The 20671-nt window shown below is 33.9% G+C and overlaps 1 protein-coding gene across 3 annotated transcripts; it reads left to right on the top strand.

Moving 5' to 3' along the window:
• Positions 1-3487: 3487 nt before the first annotated feature.
• Positions 3488-17427, top strand: LOC123718639 (USP6 N-terminal-like protein). 3 transcript variants are annotated; one of them, XM_045675322.1, is made up of 6 exons: positions 3488-3970; positions 5087-5915; positions 6084-6319; positions 6912-6973; positions 9900-10080; positions 13349-17427. In XM_045675322.1, the coding sequence occupies exons 1-6, from the start codon at positions 3828-3830 to the stop codon at positions 13725-13727; spliced, it is 1830 nt and encodes a 609-aa protein (XP_045531278.1). In that variant the 5' UTR covers positions 3488-3827; the 3' UTR covers positions 13728-17427. The 3 variants fall into 3 exon arrangements, with proteins under 3 accessions (XP_045531278.1, XP_045531277.1, XP_045531279.1); XM_045675321.1 differs by having other exon boundaries at positions 9900-10089; XM_045675323.1 differs by lacking the exon at positions 9900-10080 and having other exon boundaries at positions 13349-13484.
• The last annotated feature ends 3244 nt before the right edge of the window (positions 17428-20671 follow it).

Genomic DNA, 20671 nt, shown 5'->3' with positions numbered 1-20671 from the left:
ACCAAATTAAATTCAGTAAGATTACACCATTGCTCAAGGCAGGCAGTGAGTCTTTAAACCTCAGACCTGATTCAGTGCTCCCCGGGTTGAGCAACGTTTTTCAAAAGATAATGCTAGACCAAATTACTTTACATTTTAATAAAAATAAGTTTTGCATAACAAACAGTATGGTTTCACTAAGGGTCGCTCCACAATCGATGCCGGTGTGAAGTTGATTTCGGACATATTTAACGCCTGGGAAGAATCATAGGATGGCTTTGTGACCTGTCAAAGGCCTTTGACTGTGTTCATCCTGATATTCTGGTTGGAAAGCTTCAACACTATGGCGTTGATGGCAAAGCTTCCAGCCAGAATTCATATTTAAAGGGAAGGGAAATTCAATCCAAAGAGTCACCCCTCCGGGTTTGCAGGTGTCATTCGGCGTCCCCCAAGGCAGGATTCTCGGGACTTTCTTATTTCTGATTTACATAAACGACCTCCCATTCTTTGTTCTATTTTCATGAGATAATATTATTTGCTGATGACACTTCACTTCTATTTAAAGTGAATAGGAAAAACGTATTAATGGACGATGTAAACCATTCTATCTCTCGTATAGTTAACTGGTTTAATGTAAATAACTTACTGCTTAAGAATAAAACAAAACGTTTTAGATTGACAACTACTAGCGTAAAGCGAGATATTGGTTACCTCAATGTTAAGGACAGTGAACTAAACTTTGTTGATAAAACTGTATTTCTAGGCATAACAATAGGTAGTAAACTCCAGTGAGGCACACACAGAGACTCTTTCTAATACGCTGGCCTTTGCAAAATATGAAAAAGTTGGAACCAAAAACACCCTGTATTTTCTTTTGCGACACCGCCGCCATACATATCATTAATCCTTCGAACCGTTTCTGCAGCACTGATGCCGATAACGGGATATTTCATGTATTCCATTTTGTAGAGTGACGCAAAGAAAAAGAATGAAATTGGGACCATTAAATGAATCATAGTTTTCGAAAAACAAATGCATGCAAATGCACGAGCTGTAAAAATTTAATTTGTAATTGCTAACCACAGGGGAGATATTTAAAGTCAAAGTAGCCAGTATGACAAAACGTTAATTTCATATGTAAGGACCTAATATTAAGCTAGAAAATATAGCATAGCTCTTAAAAATTTATAAATTTTCCAGGAGTAGCAATATTATTATTATGTCTGTATTGAATTTGTTGACTTTTCTTTTATTTGCATATTTAATTTCTGTGTAGGAGCTACAATATATAGTAATATTATTAAGTAGCCTTTTATGAGAACTTCTTCCTCCGACCTCCATGACATAGTTACACCTCCGGATCAGGATCGTCATTATTAAAGTGTTCAGGAATAGGTGCTGCCCACTTTTCTTTACTATAATGAACAAATGCTTTTGCCCGATTCTGAGCAGCAGTGAAATTTACGTCCGGATTTTTAATGCGGTTTTTCTATCAATAGTAAGATCCTTATAATTTTCTCCACTTTTGCAATTGCAAAACCAGTTCCATACATCGTCTGTGTTGTTTGTAGCAGAATTTTCTGATTTTTACTTTAGCTTCAACCTTGTTTGTTGTATAATTGTCCAACATTAGTCGAAGATATTGATATAAATTTGTTGTTACCACAAAAGTACCAACCTTTGCAGCCAACGTGGTATTGTAAAATTATTAGAATACAGTCATTTTTTTGTTTAGTTCAGGTGCTTTATTTAATGGTACTAGCATTTTTATAATAATAATTATTACATTCAGAATTCCAGTCAGATATTTTGACTCTGAAATAAATCAAACTATCTATTAATTATTAACACTGTAAATAAATAAAGGCATTTACTTCAAATACGGATCAAGCCATTTGGCAAAGTTAAGGCTCCGTCCATTAATGTCCACGAGGCATGCAGGTGTGAGAGTCAGGACGGGGCGCTTGTGTCCCTTGTCTTCCCTCGCATCGCCTCGCTATTGCTTAGGTCGGTTTGTATCGCTTTGAGTCAAAGGACGCGAGTGGGTGTTCTCACGACTCACATTGTTGTTAACTATTGCATAGTAAGTCGGCTCCAAATTCTCGCGCCTCGTCGAGGCCCTCGGCGATCTTGGCGAGTGGAGGCTGCACGAGAGGTAGCACACTCTCAATTTTAATCTTTGTCGAATTATTTAGTTGTTCGCTAGTCTCTACACTACGGCTCACCTGATGTTAAGTGATACCGTCGCCCATGGACACTCACATTGCCAGAGGGCTTGCAAGTGCGTTGCCGGCGTTTCAAGAATTGGTACGCTCTTTTCGTGTGGGACTCTAAGTCGAATAGGTTCGGAAATACTTCTGTGGGCAGCTGGTTCCACATAGTTCCACAAAATAAAAATAATATTTGCCATATAAGATGATTTGCCCTGGTTCAATGCTTTGTCTCAGTACTGCGTAGTTTCTGACTGGTTCTAATTTTCATTGAAATAAACTAGAGAATAGATTTAGCAAATTGATAACATGTTTATAATAAAAAATGTATATATGGACAAAATGTTTAATTCATTTATTCTGTAAGAGGAACGAACTATAAATAACATTATATTACAATTAAAATAAAAATAAATAATTTATTTGTTGCAGCAATCATGATGGCAAACATTAGTACGTTTTAATTTTCAATATATTTTACGCCCGGGCTTGAGATTAGTTACAGTAAAAACCGTTTACGACGACATTGTTTAGAACATACCGGTTATATTGACCAAAATCAATGGTTCCGGCTGAATTCTATGGTATTAGGTACTTAATAACAACGTCATCGGTTGTTACGACTATCTGGTTTTTACGACCATATATGAGTAGAGTATATTCCCCCCCTCCTTCGATGTCGTTATATTAGATTTTGACTGTATTTTATTGGTGCGATTCCATTACGTTTTAAAACTCAACCCTTGCACGAAAAAGCGTTAACAATTTTTAAAAAAACAAGCGATTTTTTTATTTACACAACGTTTGTAAGGAGTTGCAACCATTACACCACACATTGTTTCACATGACATCAGCAGGAGCCATGGTGAAATAGGAGCATGCACTTACATTCTCATGGGAACAAAACGCAAATACATAGTCGAAATAACTAACATCACCGCATACCCGAATTCAAGTACGACCAGTCACCACAAGTAGCACCCGTTCACGAGTATCACGCATGGCCAGCCATTCAGTCTATAATTTGTCATAATCTATTCTTACAAACCTACAATTGTCATCTGTTTCCCTTTTCTAAATCTGTGACAAATAGTTATGGAGCCCTTGTAAACATATACAAATTTTATATTGATCATTTATGGTACGTAGTGTGCTATATAACTTTGTCTCTTTCTGAATATAGTACCGTTGCATTCGACGAAAGAGATAAACACATTTTAAAATTTATGGCTTAAATAACTCCAAGTGCCAGTCTCGGCCATTTACTAGCTATTGCTATACTCTTTGGTTATCCGTGATGGCTGCTGCTATACATCCGGATACATCGGAAACTTGAAAAATAAGTTTTACATTTTGATTTGATTTCAACTACATAGTGAGAGTATCTAAGTATTATGATTTTTTTCAACTTTTAATAACTTTAAAACAAATTTTAGTTGAGTATTTCTGAGCCTTTATCTCGTATCCTGTTGACCAACATGATTAGATAAAGGGCGTGAAAACACCTTAAATAACATAATTTTATAATCGAATATGCCATGTAGTGATGTATGTTTACTGCGAATTTCTAAGAAGAACTAAGTGATAGTGTATTAGGTTTAGTCGGTATGCGGCACGACTGCAAAGTCAGCCTGTGTTATGAATGAGGAGGCTCTGTTGGCACGGGCTTCCGAGGAGCGGGAGCGTATCTTTCAGAGATACGAACGCGGCAGAGAGAATCTCGTCGGTCAAATCGACCCGTGGGAAGATCCAGAGTTCGAGGACTATCACAAAACTGATAGGTAAGTGATTACTTGCTGTAACTGGCCTTTTTCATTATTTATTTTATTCATGTTTGTTAAGTATTTAAATAGTTAATGTAAATTAAGTATTGAACCCGTATTAAGAATTAATATAAGTCTGGAAATATTGAAATACTTATACTGTCAAATCTCATGAAAACCTGGAAAGTTTTCAATGTATTCATGTATTCATGGTTAACCTGTTTCAATAACATCCAGATTAAATATGCTATCATACATCATTGTATTTGATATTTGTTCAACCAAGTTAACAAAATTTATCCAAATATATTGCATATTTTATGAGCGCAGCGAAGTCTATTTTTGTGCTTATAGTAAAATTACCATGAGGAAAAATTAATTAATAATTTTCCATTAAACTTCTGTAAGTGCAAAATTAAATTCTTTAAGTTAAAATAAGGAATTTAAAATTGACTGACTATTGTAATTACAATTTTTTTGTATGATCCTTCCTTCCTTTTGTCTTATATAACATGTACATAATGTGTTGCATGCAAAGCAGAAATACTTGTTTTGAGATATGCAAAGAGAAAGTGTCATACTTTCTTTAACCATATGTCTCACAATTTGACATTCTATATTTTTTAATTTTACATTAGCTTTATTTATGATTGACTATTATGTTTTATATTCTAGATGCTATATTCAAATTCTACTAAGGAACTAATTGTTTTGGTTTGAAAGTCTCGGAAGGTTTCTCTCTTGTATGGCTTAAAAATGACAGTGAAAAATGTAATGTTTTCTTGCAATTTGGAAGAATGAACATATAATTTTAATTTTATCTTGAAATAAGTAAAGACAAAATTAAAAAAAAAACAATTACTATAATGTGTGTCCTTGAATAAAAATTTAGTAGCTTTTGCGATTTTGCTTTATAAATAATTAGTTATAGCGAATTTTATATTAATTTGGATTCACAACTGTAGCTTTTTGTAATTGTACAGAAGGTAGCTTATTAAGTAAAATAAGATAGATCTGACGTGTTATTTCTGAGTTAGGTAAGTAGGCTTCCAGTAGCATGAATCAAAGCTTAGTTATCACAATGTAAAGAATTTGTGATTCATTCACCATAAAATAGTTATGTTTTCCTTTCAGATATGGTTTCATCCACGATGAGCGTTTGCCACGAAAAACGGCGCCTCAAAAGATTAATGTTGAAGTCGAAAGGGCGAAGAAATGGGTTAAGATGCTGGCATCCTGGAATTCTCCTGCTACAAGGGAAAAATTACATAGAAGAATATATAAAGGCATTCCAAATTCTCTAAGAATTGAAATATGGTGTAAACTTTTAGATGTAAATCGAGTAAAATCAGATAACCCAGCAAAATATCAAGAAATGTTGAAATTAGCTAAAATTTGGTCGACTGATGTCAGACAAATAGATTCAGATGTAAACAGGCAGTTTCGTGAGCATCAATTCTATCGAGAACGATACTCAGAAAAACAATGTTCACTTTTCAATGTTCTATGTGCTTATAGCATGTACAATACTGAAGTTGGTTACTGTCAAGGAATGTCTGGATTGGCTGGTGTTTTACTTATGTATATGGATGAAGAGGATGCATTCTGGGCATTAGCTATTTTACTGTCAGATAAGAAATATAACATGCATGGACTTTATATTGAAGGTTTCCCTAAATTAACTAGGTTCTTAGAGCACCATGATAAGATACTCACAAAGTTTATGCCTAAGTTAAAATTCCATTTTGATAAGTATGGACTGGATGCCATTTTATACTCTTTAAAGTGGTATTTTGTTTGTTTTGTGGAACGTGTACCATTCAGTTTATGTTTGAGAGTTTGGGATATATTTTTACTTGATGGGGAACGTGTTATAACTGCGATGGCGTATACAATTCTTAAGCTTCACAAAAAGGCTATTATGAAGTTAAATGATATGGATCTTATTGTGAATTACATTCAAGTAAGTTTTTTGAATCATTTCAACAATTTAATTTTGTAGGAAATTGTTATAAAAAATCATTAAGATAACTATTGTCTCACACAACAGTTGTGAGAAAAATAATTTCATTATTTTTTATGGTCAACATAGAAACAATGAAAAACATAATCTGATTCTCATGTGTTTTAGGTGAAACTGCATAAAGACTTTGGTTATGAAGATGACATAGTTATCTACAATTTAGAGCGATCCATGGAAGAATTGAAGCGGGCGAAGTTGGACTATCCTGGTCTACCACCACCGAATGAGTTACCTAAAAGGCAACTTGGAGTTTTCATTGAGCCGGATAAAAAATCCAAAATTGGTCAGCGAGCCGAAAATTTCTCTGATACAGAGAAACACGCTAGGGCTACTGTGATTTTAAGGTAGTGAACAGTTTCTGTGCTTTTTTTGTGGGTTACTTGTTAACACTTTAACATATTTCATGGTTCGATAGGATCGTTTCGGGTATTAGTCAAAAAAGGTATTTGTTAAAACAGCTTACATATAAAGATCAATAAAACTAATATTTATTTTCAACATTTAACGCGACTAAGCCGTAAATAGTGTTGCTTACAAATTCTAGCAGCTGGGATAGTTATAAACAGGAGGCTTATTAATTAAATTTGTCAACTATGAATACAAATTTCTAGTTCTTGACAACAGCTTATTATGAATTATCTCTGTGTGCCCTATTTTGGTGAAGGCCTGGTCCAAATCCCGCCATTCCTCTCTACACTGAGCCACTCTGCCATGCCACCACCTGCTGTTTCCTTAATTTGGTCTATCCAGTTTCTAATTTGTCATCCTCGTTTGCTGTACCTTGGGCACCAGCTTTCTTGCTCCAATTTTCTGTTCCTATTGCCATGTGGTCGCTCAACAAGTTTTGAAAAATCAGAAAACGAGCGTGTTAATTAAAAGAAAACTTTTCAATAAAATGACACATATTTTGCCATAAATGTAGTCGATTTTTTACAGACGTGAAAAAGCAGCTGTAGAACTACAGGAGCTCAGGGTGTCTCAAAGCGACACGGTCTCAGGTAATTTAGACGCGTCTTTACCTTCATCGAAAGCATCTTCAATAGTATCATTAAACTCAGATAAATTCACACATCTTTAATTTAATTTTGGTGGCACACGAAAACAGAAACTTTGCTTTTTGTATAGGTTTAAAGCAATTCATGTCCGTTATTTAGGGTACGAGACCAACTAACTATGACTAGCGTACGTCAAAATCGAAAACTTAAATTAGTTCAATAATTCAGTTTATTCATTCTAAATGTATTATATTATATTCTAATGGGAATCTCACTAATTTGTTAATAGTGTGTCATCATATTAAATTTTGCTTATTATATTATTTTTGTAGATAGGAATATAGATCGTACGAGATACTCAGTTGCATGATATAAATTAGTTGATATTATTGTTAAGTGATCACGAATGGCAGTTCATTAGTATTTAGTTAAATGGTTGCAAATCATGTTTGTACTTATTAAATGTATCGTTTAATGTGTCGACATATTGTGATCATTCTTAGAGTACAAATGAAAATCACATTGCAAATTGTGGCTAGAAAGAAAATTTATACACTTCCTTCGTTCTCGTTTTAAGCTTATCTTGTCTTATATTCTGTGTCAAAATAAAGGGCGCTTGACATGATTTAACATTTCACTATCTAGGTCGAGAGCTAGAGCCACTTAAAGTAATCTATAAAGTAAGAGAAAATGACATGCCAAGGGGTGAAGTAGGCTTTTAAAGTGTTCAAAGTTATGTAGCAGAATACTTAAAAATGTAATGCGTGGCTCAATCAGAATGTATAAACATGCTGCAGTATTTGGTGCCAATTGATTATTTTTTAAATATACAAGGTTGAACTCTATATCATCGATAATATTAGGCGTTGTTCTTAATAATAAAAAGCAGGGTCTCTTTAACCACCTAGATTATAAGTACGAATCGAAGCCATTACACGATATTTTTTTGTTTTGTTTAAGTACTCAAATGCATGTAAATATGTTTTATTTATGCCATCTTAAAACTTAATTAGCAATTACTGTTCATGTTAATTATTGTATAGTATCGAATTAAGTTTCACACAAAATTGTCTATTGTTCGCTTGCCAAGTCTTGTTTCATTCCATTTATCACTGTGGGTTAAACATGTTACCTCCGCACTCAAATAACGGGAATGTCCGGCATGTCATGATACGGCGCAAAAGACACTGGAAATATTGTTATTTCAATTTAAATACCGATTTATTTACGTAGTTAGTATTTAATCATTCCTTTCATTTTTAATAATAAAATCATCGAAATTTTGAGTTTGATACAAAGAGATATATTCCTAATTCAAAAGTATTAACTGAAAGGACTTGCTACTATAACATTTGCTTAAAGTAGACGAGCCTAAAAAGAAATTTTGAATATTGAATAGGATAAACTACGACGATGATAAATCCCAAGTTATAACTGCGGGGGTGATACATGATATGCACTGGCATGGTGTGGGTTATATGGAGGTGGGTTTATGTCATTAACTGTTTACTAACGTCTAGAATATGCGGACCGCATACTAACAAATAAACTAAGACTTCATGTTATTCATTCGCGCTTTTCGGAAATCTCTGCTCAATATAAACCCACCCCCAAGACTCACGATTAGTATTTAAGAACTTATATAATATTTAATGTACCTATAGGTACAGTGTTGAAGTTCTTATAATAAAATTTTTACTTAACGCATGAGATTTCATTTTTCACACAAATTAATGACAAATCCTGTTTGGAAATAATGTTAATTAAAACTTAGAAGTTAGGCGTAACGAGTGCTCGCTAAAGATGTTTATTTGCAGATGAGAGATGTGAGCTCCCTCTCCATACTTCTCAAGCGTCAATGAATATTCTCGCCCCTAGTACGCTTTTCGAACCTCCGAGTTATTTAATAAAAAAAGACAAATTAAAAATGAGTTTGTTTTAAATAAAAATATTGGTATAGAGCAGAGATTTTCTTTTTGATGAGCATGATGCACAGTTTGTTGCTTAAAATTGTACGTGTTTAAGCTTTGGTAAGTTCTTCTTTTTTTTGCCTGCATGTTGAGTATGTTTTAGATGCGTTGACAAAATCCTTGACTACTGGGTTTTTCAAAAACCCAGTTGCATATACGAGTGGTAGATTTACTGTGGGAGTGTTTAGAAATATCTACCATTTGTAGTACATATTAAAACCCAGTTGTTTAAATAGGATATTAAAATTAATTGCGATTTAAGTTTGTGGAAACTTAGCATTTATTTATTTCATTCAAATGTAAAATATCAAAACTTGTCGCAGTTTAATAATGTTCATAGTGTCGCTTGGTAGATAGACCTGAATTGTCATTAATACATTTTTAACGTATAAACAATTACGGCATCACGAAAACATTTAATAATTGTCGTTTTGTGTCTGAATTGAAAACCCCAAGTATTGTAGAACATAATGACTCCCATTAGTCAGTAATCCCTAACAGTCAGTTATTGTTGTTAAAATAAACGAGCAAAATGGCCCGTATAAGCCACGCAAAGATTTATGCCTCGATTCTCCTAATTTAATTTCGTTACGAAAGCTTCGCTTGAACATACCTATAACTTAGCTTGTTAATAAGAAAATTAACTTTATTAAATCAAATATTTAATTATTTTACATCGTAATAAATCATGGTTAACGATTACGATCACTTCTAAAACTATTTATCACCTCCATTTATGAGAAAGCCATATAAAGATTCGTTTTGAAATGTCTGCCCTTAATAAAGAAGCAATATTGAAACGATTTTAAATGACGTATTGTAAGCTTCAACTGGTTGTGCCTGTTATACTTTTAAGAGAACTCGATAATAAATAAAACAATTGTAGTTTGAGGTTTATAGCACGAATCTTAAGACTTGTTATATATAATAGTTTACAGGAAAGTGAATGGTAATTTCAGAGCACAGCACGGTAGCCGGCGTCCGTTGTGAAGACTCATTATCTGTGCTTGGATCAAGACGCTCTCTAGCGGACACAAGTGTAACCAGTACCGCGGATTTGAGTGTTTTCTCAAGTGGACGGTCCCACGCGCCAGAGAATTCATTAGATACGCATAGCAACATTAGCGATGACGCTACCGGGTCAGATGGGTGAGATTTTATGTAGAGCTAGATTAGATAGCTGTGCGCCAAAGCGGACCTTTTCACACTAATATTGTGTGAGTAACTAAGACCATAAAAACGAGAACTCTTGATAGCAAATAAATTCCTAGCTAAACAGGGATTCAACTTAAAAGTCCTTGAAGTATTACCTACTAGTACTATATTATGTACCCCGTCCGGGTTAGGCAACCGTGACCCGTAAACCTTGAAGATTTTATCCCTAAACCTACCCCGTGAATCATTGTAGATATTGGTAGAAATAGTTAAATTCCATGCAGTAGTGTTTCACTTAAAAGACATTTATATTTATTTTGATAGACATGCTATCACTATCATCTCTACATTCTTGAATACAATCATATTTGTCTCAGCCCATTGTTTGAAACGTTCTCGTTCGACCGTTTTCATTTTTCGGGCTAATATTTAACAACATACTTAACAACTCTTCCAAATAATTTTCTACTGGTAGAATAATTTTCAAAAGAATTAAGTAGATCCAGAGATTACTCCCAATCTCATAAACCCTCCGAGCTCTCCATACCTCCATCTCCTATGCCCACCCTTAGTATTGGGCGAATATTTTACATTAAAAAAAGTTTAGTTCCTTATAAATCTATACTATAGTTATTCTTCATTTATCCGCTTTCAATTCCTTTTACGTGAGACTAAAAGTCCTAAGACTTTTGTGGTTGTTAAATTATTTACCTATCTTGCGGGCTTTATTATTTATATGCAATAAATATATTTATTTTGTATTTGCTTGCTTTTTGCTTCAAAATTATTTATTTATATCAGAGTTATTTTTAAACGGTTATGTAACTTTTAAAAGCTTTCAATTTTCAAATATTCATTGTTTTAATGTTTTTAAATTTTATTCGCTTTGGTGTACAGTCTTTGCACAAACTACGACACTTTATGAATACTGTTCAGAGAAAGTACCTACAGACCAGATATAGTAGAACTAGAAGTTATCGAAATTACTTGCTTTATTTTAATGAGATTGTGGTCGCTATTTAGTAAGGGAGTGCACTGTTGTTGGTAACAAAGCAAGAGAAGTTGAGAAATTTTGATGGATTAAGAGAATTTGTCATTAAATCAAATGATGTTACATGGAGTTTTCAGTGTATATTGTAAAACGAAAACACATGATAACAATTTTTTAACCTAATTTATTTGAATTATCAATCGTTATCGTAACGTATAACATTATGTGTCGGAGTAAATATTTCATCTAATGACAAAAGATAAGTAGTTTTTAGACGTGTACCTAAGCTTAAAACAATAGTTGTTTTAAAAAGTTGTCTTTGATTTGTTTTGCACTTTGATATTGTGATGCACGTATAGATAGCAAAATTTAGTTTAAGCTGTTTAAACTTTTTCTATCTTATGAGCCGTAAACATAGTCGTCAATACAATTGTATATTGATTGAAAGTGTGTAATTTATTTATACACGCCTAACTCTCTTATTTAATATACATTATTTTAAATGTCAAACAGTAAAATGCTTACGCAACGAATAGGTTTCACTTCACAGTTAAACGAAACTTAACCATAAACGCGAATTTAAATCGCTGATGTGTTCTCTTCACTCGACTCTAATGTAATATGAATCGCGCTTGAATCAGTTTTATTTATTTGTACCTATCATCTAGTTGCAAACAAATATTCATATTCTTTGAGGCCTGTAGCATGTTTTTACGTAAGCCTATATCATATGAATACGCTTAAGGTGGGACAGAAGGAACGTTACAAAGCGGCACGATGGCAGAGTTGGAGGTCAAACTCAAAGAAGACCGTGTCTTAACGAAGTGGAACTGCCCACGTACAGGGGAGGTTGGTCACGTCACCCTGCCCATTGAAACAGAACATTCTCTCAAACGCCTGATTCAATGACCTAGACAATTTGCTAGTGACACAGTTCACTAATAAATTGAGTTGTATGTCACACGGAATAAATCTAAGATAAGCCTATCGTAGAACCATATATGCCATAGAGCCGCATATATATTTCATTTCATGTATGATTGTTTAATCACATGCTGTAGAGATATGCCACTGCCTCAATACAGATATCTTTATTTATTCCGTGTTTTATATCAAAATAAAAGATATCTCTAGAATACAATGAAAATATTTTAGGTTAAATAAATGTTATTAACCCAAATGGATTTATAGATTAGAACGACTGCCAAAGGGTGATATAGCGGATGAATATGAGTTTCTATAAAAAAATCTCTCTTTAGTAGGAACTGGTATTTGGGAACAAGTTCTTATCTCATTTAATACAAATATTAAAGTTTGTTTGGGTGAACGCGCGTAATTGGATTGTCCATAGGCGAAAATAAAATGCTATCAAGAAATTAACTCGGTTATTATGTAATAAAAATAACTGATTCAAATACTGGTCAATTTACTATTAGAAAAACATTGAATCAAAGTAAATTATTTATATTCAAATTTTTTAAACGAAGCAATCGCGTTTATTCATTATATTATTAAATTTATGTTGTATTTGGTGTTGGATTAACAGTTCATACTTACTTAGCTTCATCTCGAAATATTTCAACTGCCGAACGATATAATTACGGTGCCTCATTTAAAAATCGCGATTTGTCTCTTATTTCGATAAAATATCGTAGTGATTGTAATATCAAACTAAAAATAATATGTGTTAAAACATTAAATTAGGCGTTTGGTATAGAGATACTATTTATCGTGCCTTCACTCATTTTAGAATGCAACTATATAGCCGTTGACTTTGACTGCAAACAACTCACTATTTGTTCTCTGACTGGTATTTCAATATATCGATCAGGGCCTTTTTACAAATTAATATTGCATTGGTAAGTCAACGGTGCTCTGTAACCCCAATTGCGACTTTAATGTTGAGTATACAAATACTCACGCGATCCCGAGGCGTCATTAGCGCTACGGACATTTATATACAAAAACATCGGGATCGTTATCGCTGTAGGAAGTTACAGTACCGGTGCTAGTCATTGGGATGTTTACCAGATATATAATAACGTCCTTATGCAATTTAACGAAATATTTAATAAGTTGTATATTTGACTACTTATGTATGATTTTTATCACGCAGCTACATCGGATATGTTTCCATCGGCTAAAGCTTGCTATACAGAGCTTACACCATTAACCATAAGCTTTTGCTCAGGTTTATTGCGAACTGAAAGCTTAGCTAAACCCTCGATCCGACTGTCGCCTAATTACCATGCTTCTTCACAGGTCCGGGATATGCGGCTTAAGCATCCAAAGAGCTATGTCTACGCCTAGACAGACCGTCCATTCAACGCCGCGTGGCAGCCCACACCCATCTTCAGTTTCACCAACATCGGAGGACGTTGTTCGTATTCACGTCACTTATAGCCCACTAGCCGCCAGCCCATCCCACTTACGGCCCGTGAGTCCTTCGAAATACAAGTCGTTTGATGTACAGAAGCCCACCTCTCTAGGTTTTTATGCTACGAACGGTTCAACTAATACTGAGAATACTATAAGAATTCAAGTGCCATCTGAAGAATTATTAACACCGATAGTCGATTCCGGGCGTATTATCACACAAAGATACATCGAGTCTCATTCGGGAATCTATGATATTAAATAAGGCTTCTATTATATACAGATCGCGTTCATTTAGTGGCATAACAATTATATACAATGTTCAATATAATTTAAGAATGCAAAATTTCGTTCATTCCATATACTGTGACGCGATAATGCCAGTATTGTTTTACATAAGTATTACGTCCAAGTTCTTTAAAATAGTGTATTACAATATTGGAAATCTTATCTCCCTTTAAAACTTAATCTGTGTAAGCTCCGTTATAAATGAATAACTTTCTGTGTTTCATTACAGTGTAACCACAAGCGGATTTAGGTTAGGGATATTTAAAAAAAACAAAAGTTAAAGAAATATTTGACGAATTTGTTGCATACGTTGCATCGAATAAAACACATTACACCGATATATGAGTATTCGGTATTCTATACTAATAATTATTAAATTAAATGCAGAATAAGACATGGTCACTTAAAGGTCACAAAATGCTTACTGCTTTAGTATACGCAAGCCATAACTTTCTGATAGACTCTCGCCGCTCAAGGATTTTAATAATTTCGCAACAAAACGATACCATAATATTACAAAGCCTGATCTCAATTAGCTACACTTAAACCTATTCATAAAAATCCTGACCAAATTGACATTTTACCATAAAACTGTTTCTTCTCTTTCTGCCACAATTGTAAAGTCGCAACATTTCAAAGGGTCAAGGCATCAATCAAGGTATTCCAAAATTTCCAGCCTCTCTTTGATCGGCAACTCATCGTCTGAGCGTCGCGTCGTGGTCAGCAAGGAAGCACCTGGAGCGGACTATCTGTTTCCAGCGCTTCTCTTATGACAGTGTACAGTTTTAGGGACGATGAGTCTTTCACTTGATCGGCCACGTGATGTGTTGCCATCTGTGTTACGAACCACGATCAGTTTCTCCAACGCCTCGCTTCTGCGCTTTGTATGGCCGAAATAGTATATAATTCGCTATAGGCACTACAGGCGAGTCCGTATGCGGAGTTGGGTCGGGATCGGTGTATTGGTGCGCTTCGTAGTACACGGTATTCTGAGCATTCGCCACCAGCACCACATCCCAAAAGCATCGATCATTTGCCTTCTTTGAGCCAAGATGGTCTACGTTTTTACTCCATGCAGGAAGATGGGGAATTCTAGCCCGTATCAGTCTTATTTTGGGTTTGAAACCAATTCCTCTTTTCTTCCAGATGTAACCTAAACGTGTCATGGCATTTTAAGCCTAGAAAATCTTAACAAGCCAGTTATATTATGGAATATACAATGCTTTGTAATGTACATAAGTATAATATCGAATAATTATTACAATTTTATTGTAACATGTAATAGGTCATGCGATTTAATATAAATCTTGCTACGCATCATTTATTTACAAAAATTATATTCTTTTAGCTTTTTCAAATTAAATATGGATTACACGTACTATAAAGACAAAAAATGTTGTCAGTATAATAATGCTACAGAGGGATTAGTCAATTTAAATTTCGACTAAATGTTGTCTAAATCCCCAGAACTCAATCTTAGCTGCCACGACTGTTTTCTTTTCACACTGACTACATAACCTGATCTAAAATACAGATGATTGAAACCACGATTGTGTCATTGTCGAAAATTTCAAATCTTATACACATTACATGAAATATAAACATGTGGACAAGTATTACATTTTAACTTGGCACAGTAAACTTAGCTGGTGGTAAACCTCTGCATCTAGGGCTGTCAAAATTATTGCAAAGCGATTTCTCAAACGCTGCTTAAATTCCACTGTCATAAAAAACTACTCTACACTGTTTTTACTAATTGTGTATGTTTAAAAGCAGCGCAGTAGAAGCGAGAGTTTGTGAAAATCCTCGGTTTTGGTTCGTTTTAAACCACTACTATAGTTCTATAGTCGCTCAGCAGCAAATATTAGGCAATAGCTTCACGCCATGAAGTGTTAAGTACGTAACGTTTGTTATATGCACCTATTTAAGCCATCTTGGCCTAGAAACCTGAGAGAATTCTGTAGATTTATAATAGTTGTTGAAATTTTATCGTTCAATATTAGAAATCTATCTAACCATTCAGTGAGAAACGCAATAATATCAGTATAACTGTTAAATTAAGTGTATATTACGTATAAATTTCTTTTTTAGAAATTGTAAATAGTCAACGTTTGTGCGAATTGCACACATAGATATTTAAATTTTGTATGCATAACCAACTTTCTGTAGGTATAGGATACTAAATGCTTACTTTGCGGCCTAAGGTCCATTGTATTAATATTAATACTGTATGGAATCGTATCTTTCTCCTCTTGCTCTTATTGTTTTGCAGTGAGTTAGAGGTCAATACATTTATTTTACACAGTAAAATATCCCAATTACCGCGTAAAAACTAAGCTAAATATGTATTTTGCATTGCGCTTATGATGTGATGAAAGAACAGTAAAAACTTAGTTTTTATGAGGGTGAACAAGGCCGTTTTCGGCGTTAAAACAATCAGCCGAAACATTTAAAATATTTTGCGATTTTCTAAAAAAATAATAGTACAGACCCAGTCACAATCTCTTCTATCCTCTTTTAATATAGTTATAAAAAGCAATAGAAACGCCTTACTCTGAAAACTAAACTTTGTGTTAAGGGCACACATTAACTACAGTTTTATCGATTCTATGGCTAAATTAGAGCATTTTTTCAATAAAGCCATATGCTCATATTATCATATTTATATTTAGGAATGCTTTGTGCATTATTCTGATATGAATTAAAGATGCCATTTAGTTTTTGCGCTAACAACACCTCCGTAAGATTTTGCAGACCTTTTGACGTATAAATAAACGAGTAATTGTGTGCCCTTAACTGGTTTAAACGTAATAAATGCTATTGAATTGTATCTGCAAATCAAATGAAGTGAAAAAATCTCGTAATTATTAAACGCGTAGACCGTAATAGGTAACACTCGTAGCAAAGTATCTTCGTCGTCACAAACGAATCACGCAAATACAAATCAATAGCTTTGATATTAGATGGCTAGAACAAATACAAAAGATTATTATATACAAAGATAATATTAATTCGATATTACAGTTACACATATAAATGCGATATTGTTACAGTTTAGTCCAGACTTTGGTAGAGAAGTTATTTATACACGACACATATATTTAAGAAAACTATAAATTATAGAACAGTTTCTCGAGGTCACTTTGGAAGTTTTTTTACAATATATATTGTATTTTATAGTTACAGTTACAATTTATATAAAGTATGTATTTAATTTACAGCACCGACGTTTTCGCTTTAGTCAAAATGCAAATATTGTTTGAAGTTAAAAATCGTTTATTCAAAAGTTATCTTATCCGATATGCATATAAGGATATCTCTAGAATTTAAAACCTACTAAACAAAGAGAGAAGACTCAACAGGGCTTAGCTTTCAACTTTACACCAATAAACCTTCTACGCTGGCCACGATCCTTCTATCGTTGTCGTAAACCCTATTCGAGAATCAAAGATAAGTTTTGTTTCAACTGGCTAGCGATTTTTATCTATGGTGGTATCGGTATTCTCACTTAGAAGAATCTCAATTTTATCAATATGGTTGAGTGATTTACTTAAAAAGCCAAAACTATACAAATTGTTGGTCAGTATTGTTACTAAGAAACGTCGGACTACAGATCACGCCCTCTTATTCATAAAATCTAAAAACTCAGGATAGAGTTTGAGAATTGAAAAAAGACCTGTGGCGTCGTGAAAACGTCGGCTTTTCGTTTTACAGTGTGCGTGGCGATAGTGTATAACGAAACAACGGTGCGTCTCGTTTGATTTTAATTGGTCAACACACTTAGGCACGCGGCATACCTTATAAGGTAACGGAATGCTGTTCCGTTAAACACATCGATCCGTCTTTGTCATAATTTCTCACCATTCTGTGTTTATATTGATAAATTCGTGTATGAACGAAAAGTTGATGAGAGGGATAGCCTAGGATGTCTTCCGTTAGCCTTAAACAAATCAATAATATTTAATACAAATATAACCGTCGACTCCATATCATATAAGCCTCCGTTTGTTATAGACAGTGATAAACCAGTCATACAAATTTGTGGCTTATGCCGTACGAATTTGGACGAATAAACAATGTTGTGCAGTTAGACGTAGTTCAGTGAAATTGTTAATAGTAAATAGATTTAAGTATTTCTCCTTCAATTATAATGAACGAAAGAAATTTACGTGTTCATATGAATTAAGATTTTAGCTGGACCGTTATCCGTTGGTTGCTCTTCTCGTGACCTCTGTCGGCACAATCAGCCATACTATTAATGCGACACGCGAAGTGAGATATGAAATACAAATATTTTTTTTACTAAATATGATTTTAAAAGGACATTTGACGTTTGCAAAGTTATAGAACGAAATTATAATAAACTACATTATTTTGAAGTTATATTTTCGTTAACAAACCTGAAAAACAAGGAAATCTTGTCACTTGTTTTGGTTGAGGGTATTAGATTAAACTTTTTTTATTTTTGTATTTTTCTTTAAATGATCTGGTTATACTTAATGCCACTAATTAGTTGTAGGATGATTCGACAAAGTTTTAGTAAGTTTAATTATAAGTTAAATTATTTAATAGTGTATATATCTGTAATTCTCATATTTTTTTAGTTTTTAAGTACATTTAGAATCTCATGCTGAAGATTACTATGACGATACTCGGCATATACGATTGTCAGACTCATTAAACATTTGTTCAAACAGACTTTTTCATTTCTTTTAAGAGGATAAGGGCTAATTATCTATTTCCCAGCGAAGGCCAACAGACATTACAGGTTCATAGGTTGAAGCTTACATATTGTATTAAGGTAGGAAGGTATAAAAACCATGTAGTAAATACATAAATTACCATATATTATTTTACCGTTGGAATATTTCATGGTCTCTAAGTAAGTTTGTTTTTTTAAGGCAATGTCCTTATAGAAACAACTGCGGTTCCAAAAATATATTACCTTTACTAACCTGAATGTAATTGAGAATTCCTTATATTCCTTAGAATATGCTGTTGCATAGAATTAAAACATTATTTTTCAGTGTATAATAATTGGGTGAAATGAAAGACTTATCTATATGTATCGTTTTATTTTACAAATCAGTACATAAAAAAATGTAAACTTTTAAATTTAATATTTTCTCTCATACAATGAAATTTAATTTGTTTCTGAACGATTCTAGATTTTTGCCTTTCGCCCGGGTTCTTTATCCAAAAACCGATCGTAATTGCTACTTATGATTATAGTTATTATCAGTTTCTAAAACTGCCCGAATTTAGCTTAGAGAAGCCAACGGTAGAACCCTTTTTATAAAATGAATTATCTCGCTCTATACGTTGATACGATTTTGATTTCTCAAGTTTATTTAATTTAAAAGTTATATTGTATTTTGTGTATGTACAAAGTGCACACTATCAGGAAGCTTTATTGGAAGTGTAGCCAGCGGGCAAAGTTTAAAATAAAATATAATTTCTCAATATTCGTTTTATTAAACCCCCTGCCATAAATTATTTATGATAATCTAAGATTAATGGGCTGACAACTTACCCATATACAGCGAAATTGAACTCGTCCATAAACCAAGTAGGATGGTTTCCAACAGATTCTTCACACGTTACTTTATTACTCGGAAGCATAATAGCTAAGTGTAACAACCCAATGTTGGTCTTGGCCTCAGATTGCATATAGATGTAGGTGATCAGCGTTGTATCTGACACATGTTGATTGTTAGTTCTAAGAATCGTGTTAGAAAGCAATATGCTTTTAATGGAGTGTTACTTGTTTGATCGGGGTTACACCATGGCTGATCAAGTAACTTTAGCAGCAGCTTTATTATATATATATTTTAAAGACTAAATACTTTTAGTTACACCACTCCGTGACCAATAATTCTCACTTCCAAAACAAAAACAAACCGTTTTGACGCACGCAAAATGTCGCATGGAATCCATTGTGGCCGGATACAAGCTGAGACGGTCTGCCACATGACGCAAGGTGTTGTCATGCAGCACGGTTCTTGCCACAATGTGCAACATTTTTAACTTTGTAGAATGCGGCCTTGTGGTATGCCGCAATGCCGCACAGTGTTGCCGCGGTGTAATTTCCACAGTCCGTTTAACAAGGCATTTTCTTTTGCGAACTAGCGAACTGTGAAATCGACTACCGGTGGGGATCTTCCCTGAGAGATACGACCTCCAACTCTTCAAAATTCGAGCGTACTCCACCCTCAAAGGCTGGCAACCCACCCACTAAAATAGGTGTCTATGACTGCCCTTTTTGGGCGTTCCGCAGGCTCGTTTGCCCTCCTATTATGTAAAAAAATAGCGTTAAGATATCCTAAGAATAAAAATTAAATAAAACATGTCTCCCAGTGTTACCTCTTTGACGTACTTAGAGTTTTAACACTTTTTTGGGTATAGTAAGAAGGAAGGAAACGTTAAGATGCCAAACCAAATAATCGGCAAAAAGCGGGCTGATCACCTACGTGCTAACCTATATCAATTAAAGAAATTGAGAAATATATATTGGATAAATAATTTTATACATACACAAAAAAACTCGAAAAATTGGTATTTTCCTCGTTTTTTAATTTTTAGAAAGTCTAAAATATGTATAGTCAGTCCTATCAGGAAGCCATAAGTGAGATTATAAAATGGATTTTTCGGAATGTATGTTAAAAATAGGTTTGTAATAAATGTGTATGCCCCATTACCATCAATAACATACCAACTTTGCCATGAAAATCTTAATTTTGTGACCTCTTTCTGGTGTCGTTGTCTACAAAGGACAACATAATATAAACGATTTCAGTAGACCTCTGATCACTGATAAGGACAATTTAACTATCGGCATATGTTAATCTGTACGCTCAAAACAAAAGCGTTGCTATGTCGCATTTAGTAGTGAAACTTTTCTTAAGACAACATTATTATTCA

Source organism: Pieris brassicae, chromosome Z (genome assembly GCF_905147105.1).
Source record: "Pieris brassicae chromosome Z, ilPieBrab1.1, whole genome shotgun sequence".
Taxonomy (NCBI): domain Eukaryota; kingdom Metazoa; phylum Arthropoda; class Insecta; order Lepidoptera; family Pieridae; genus Pieris; species Pieris brassicae.
The sequence above is the reverse complement of the archived record's forward strand: the minus strand, read 5'-3'. Positions and strand labels throughout refer to the sequence as shown.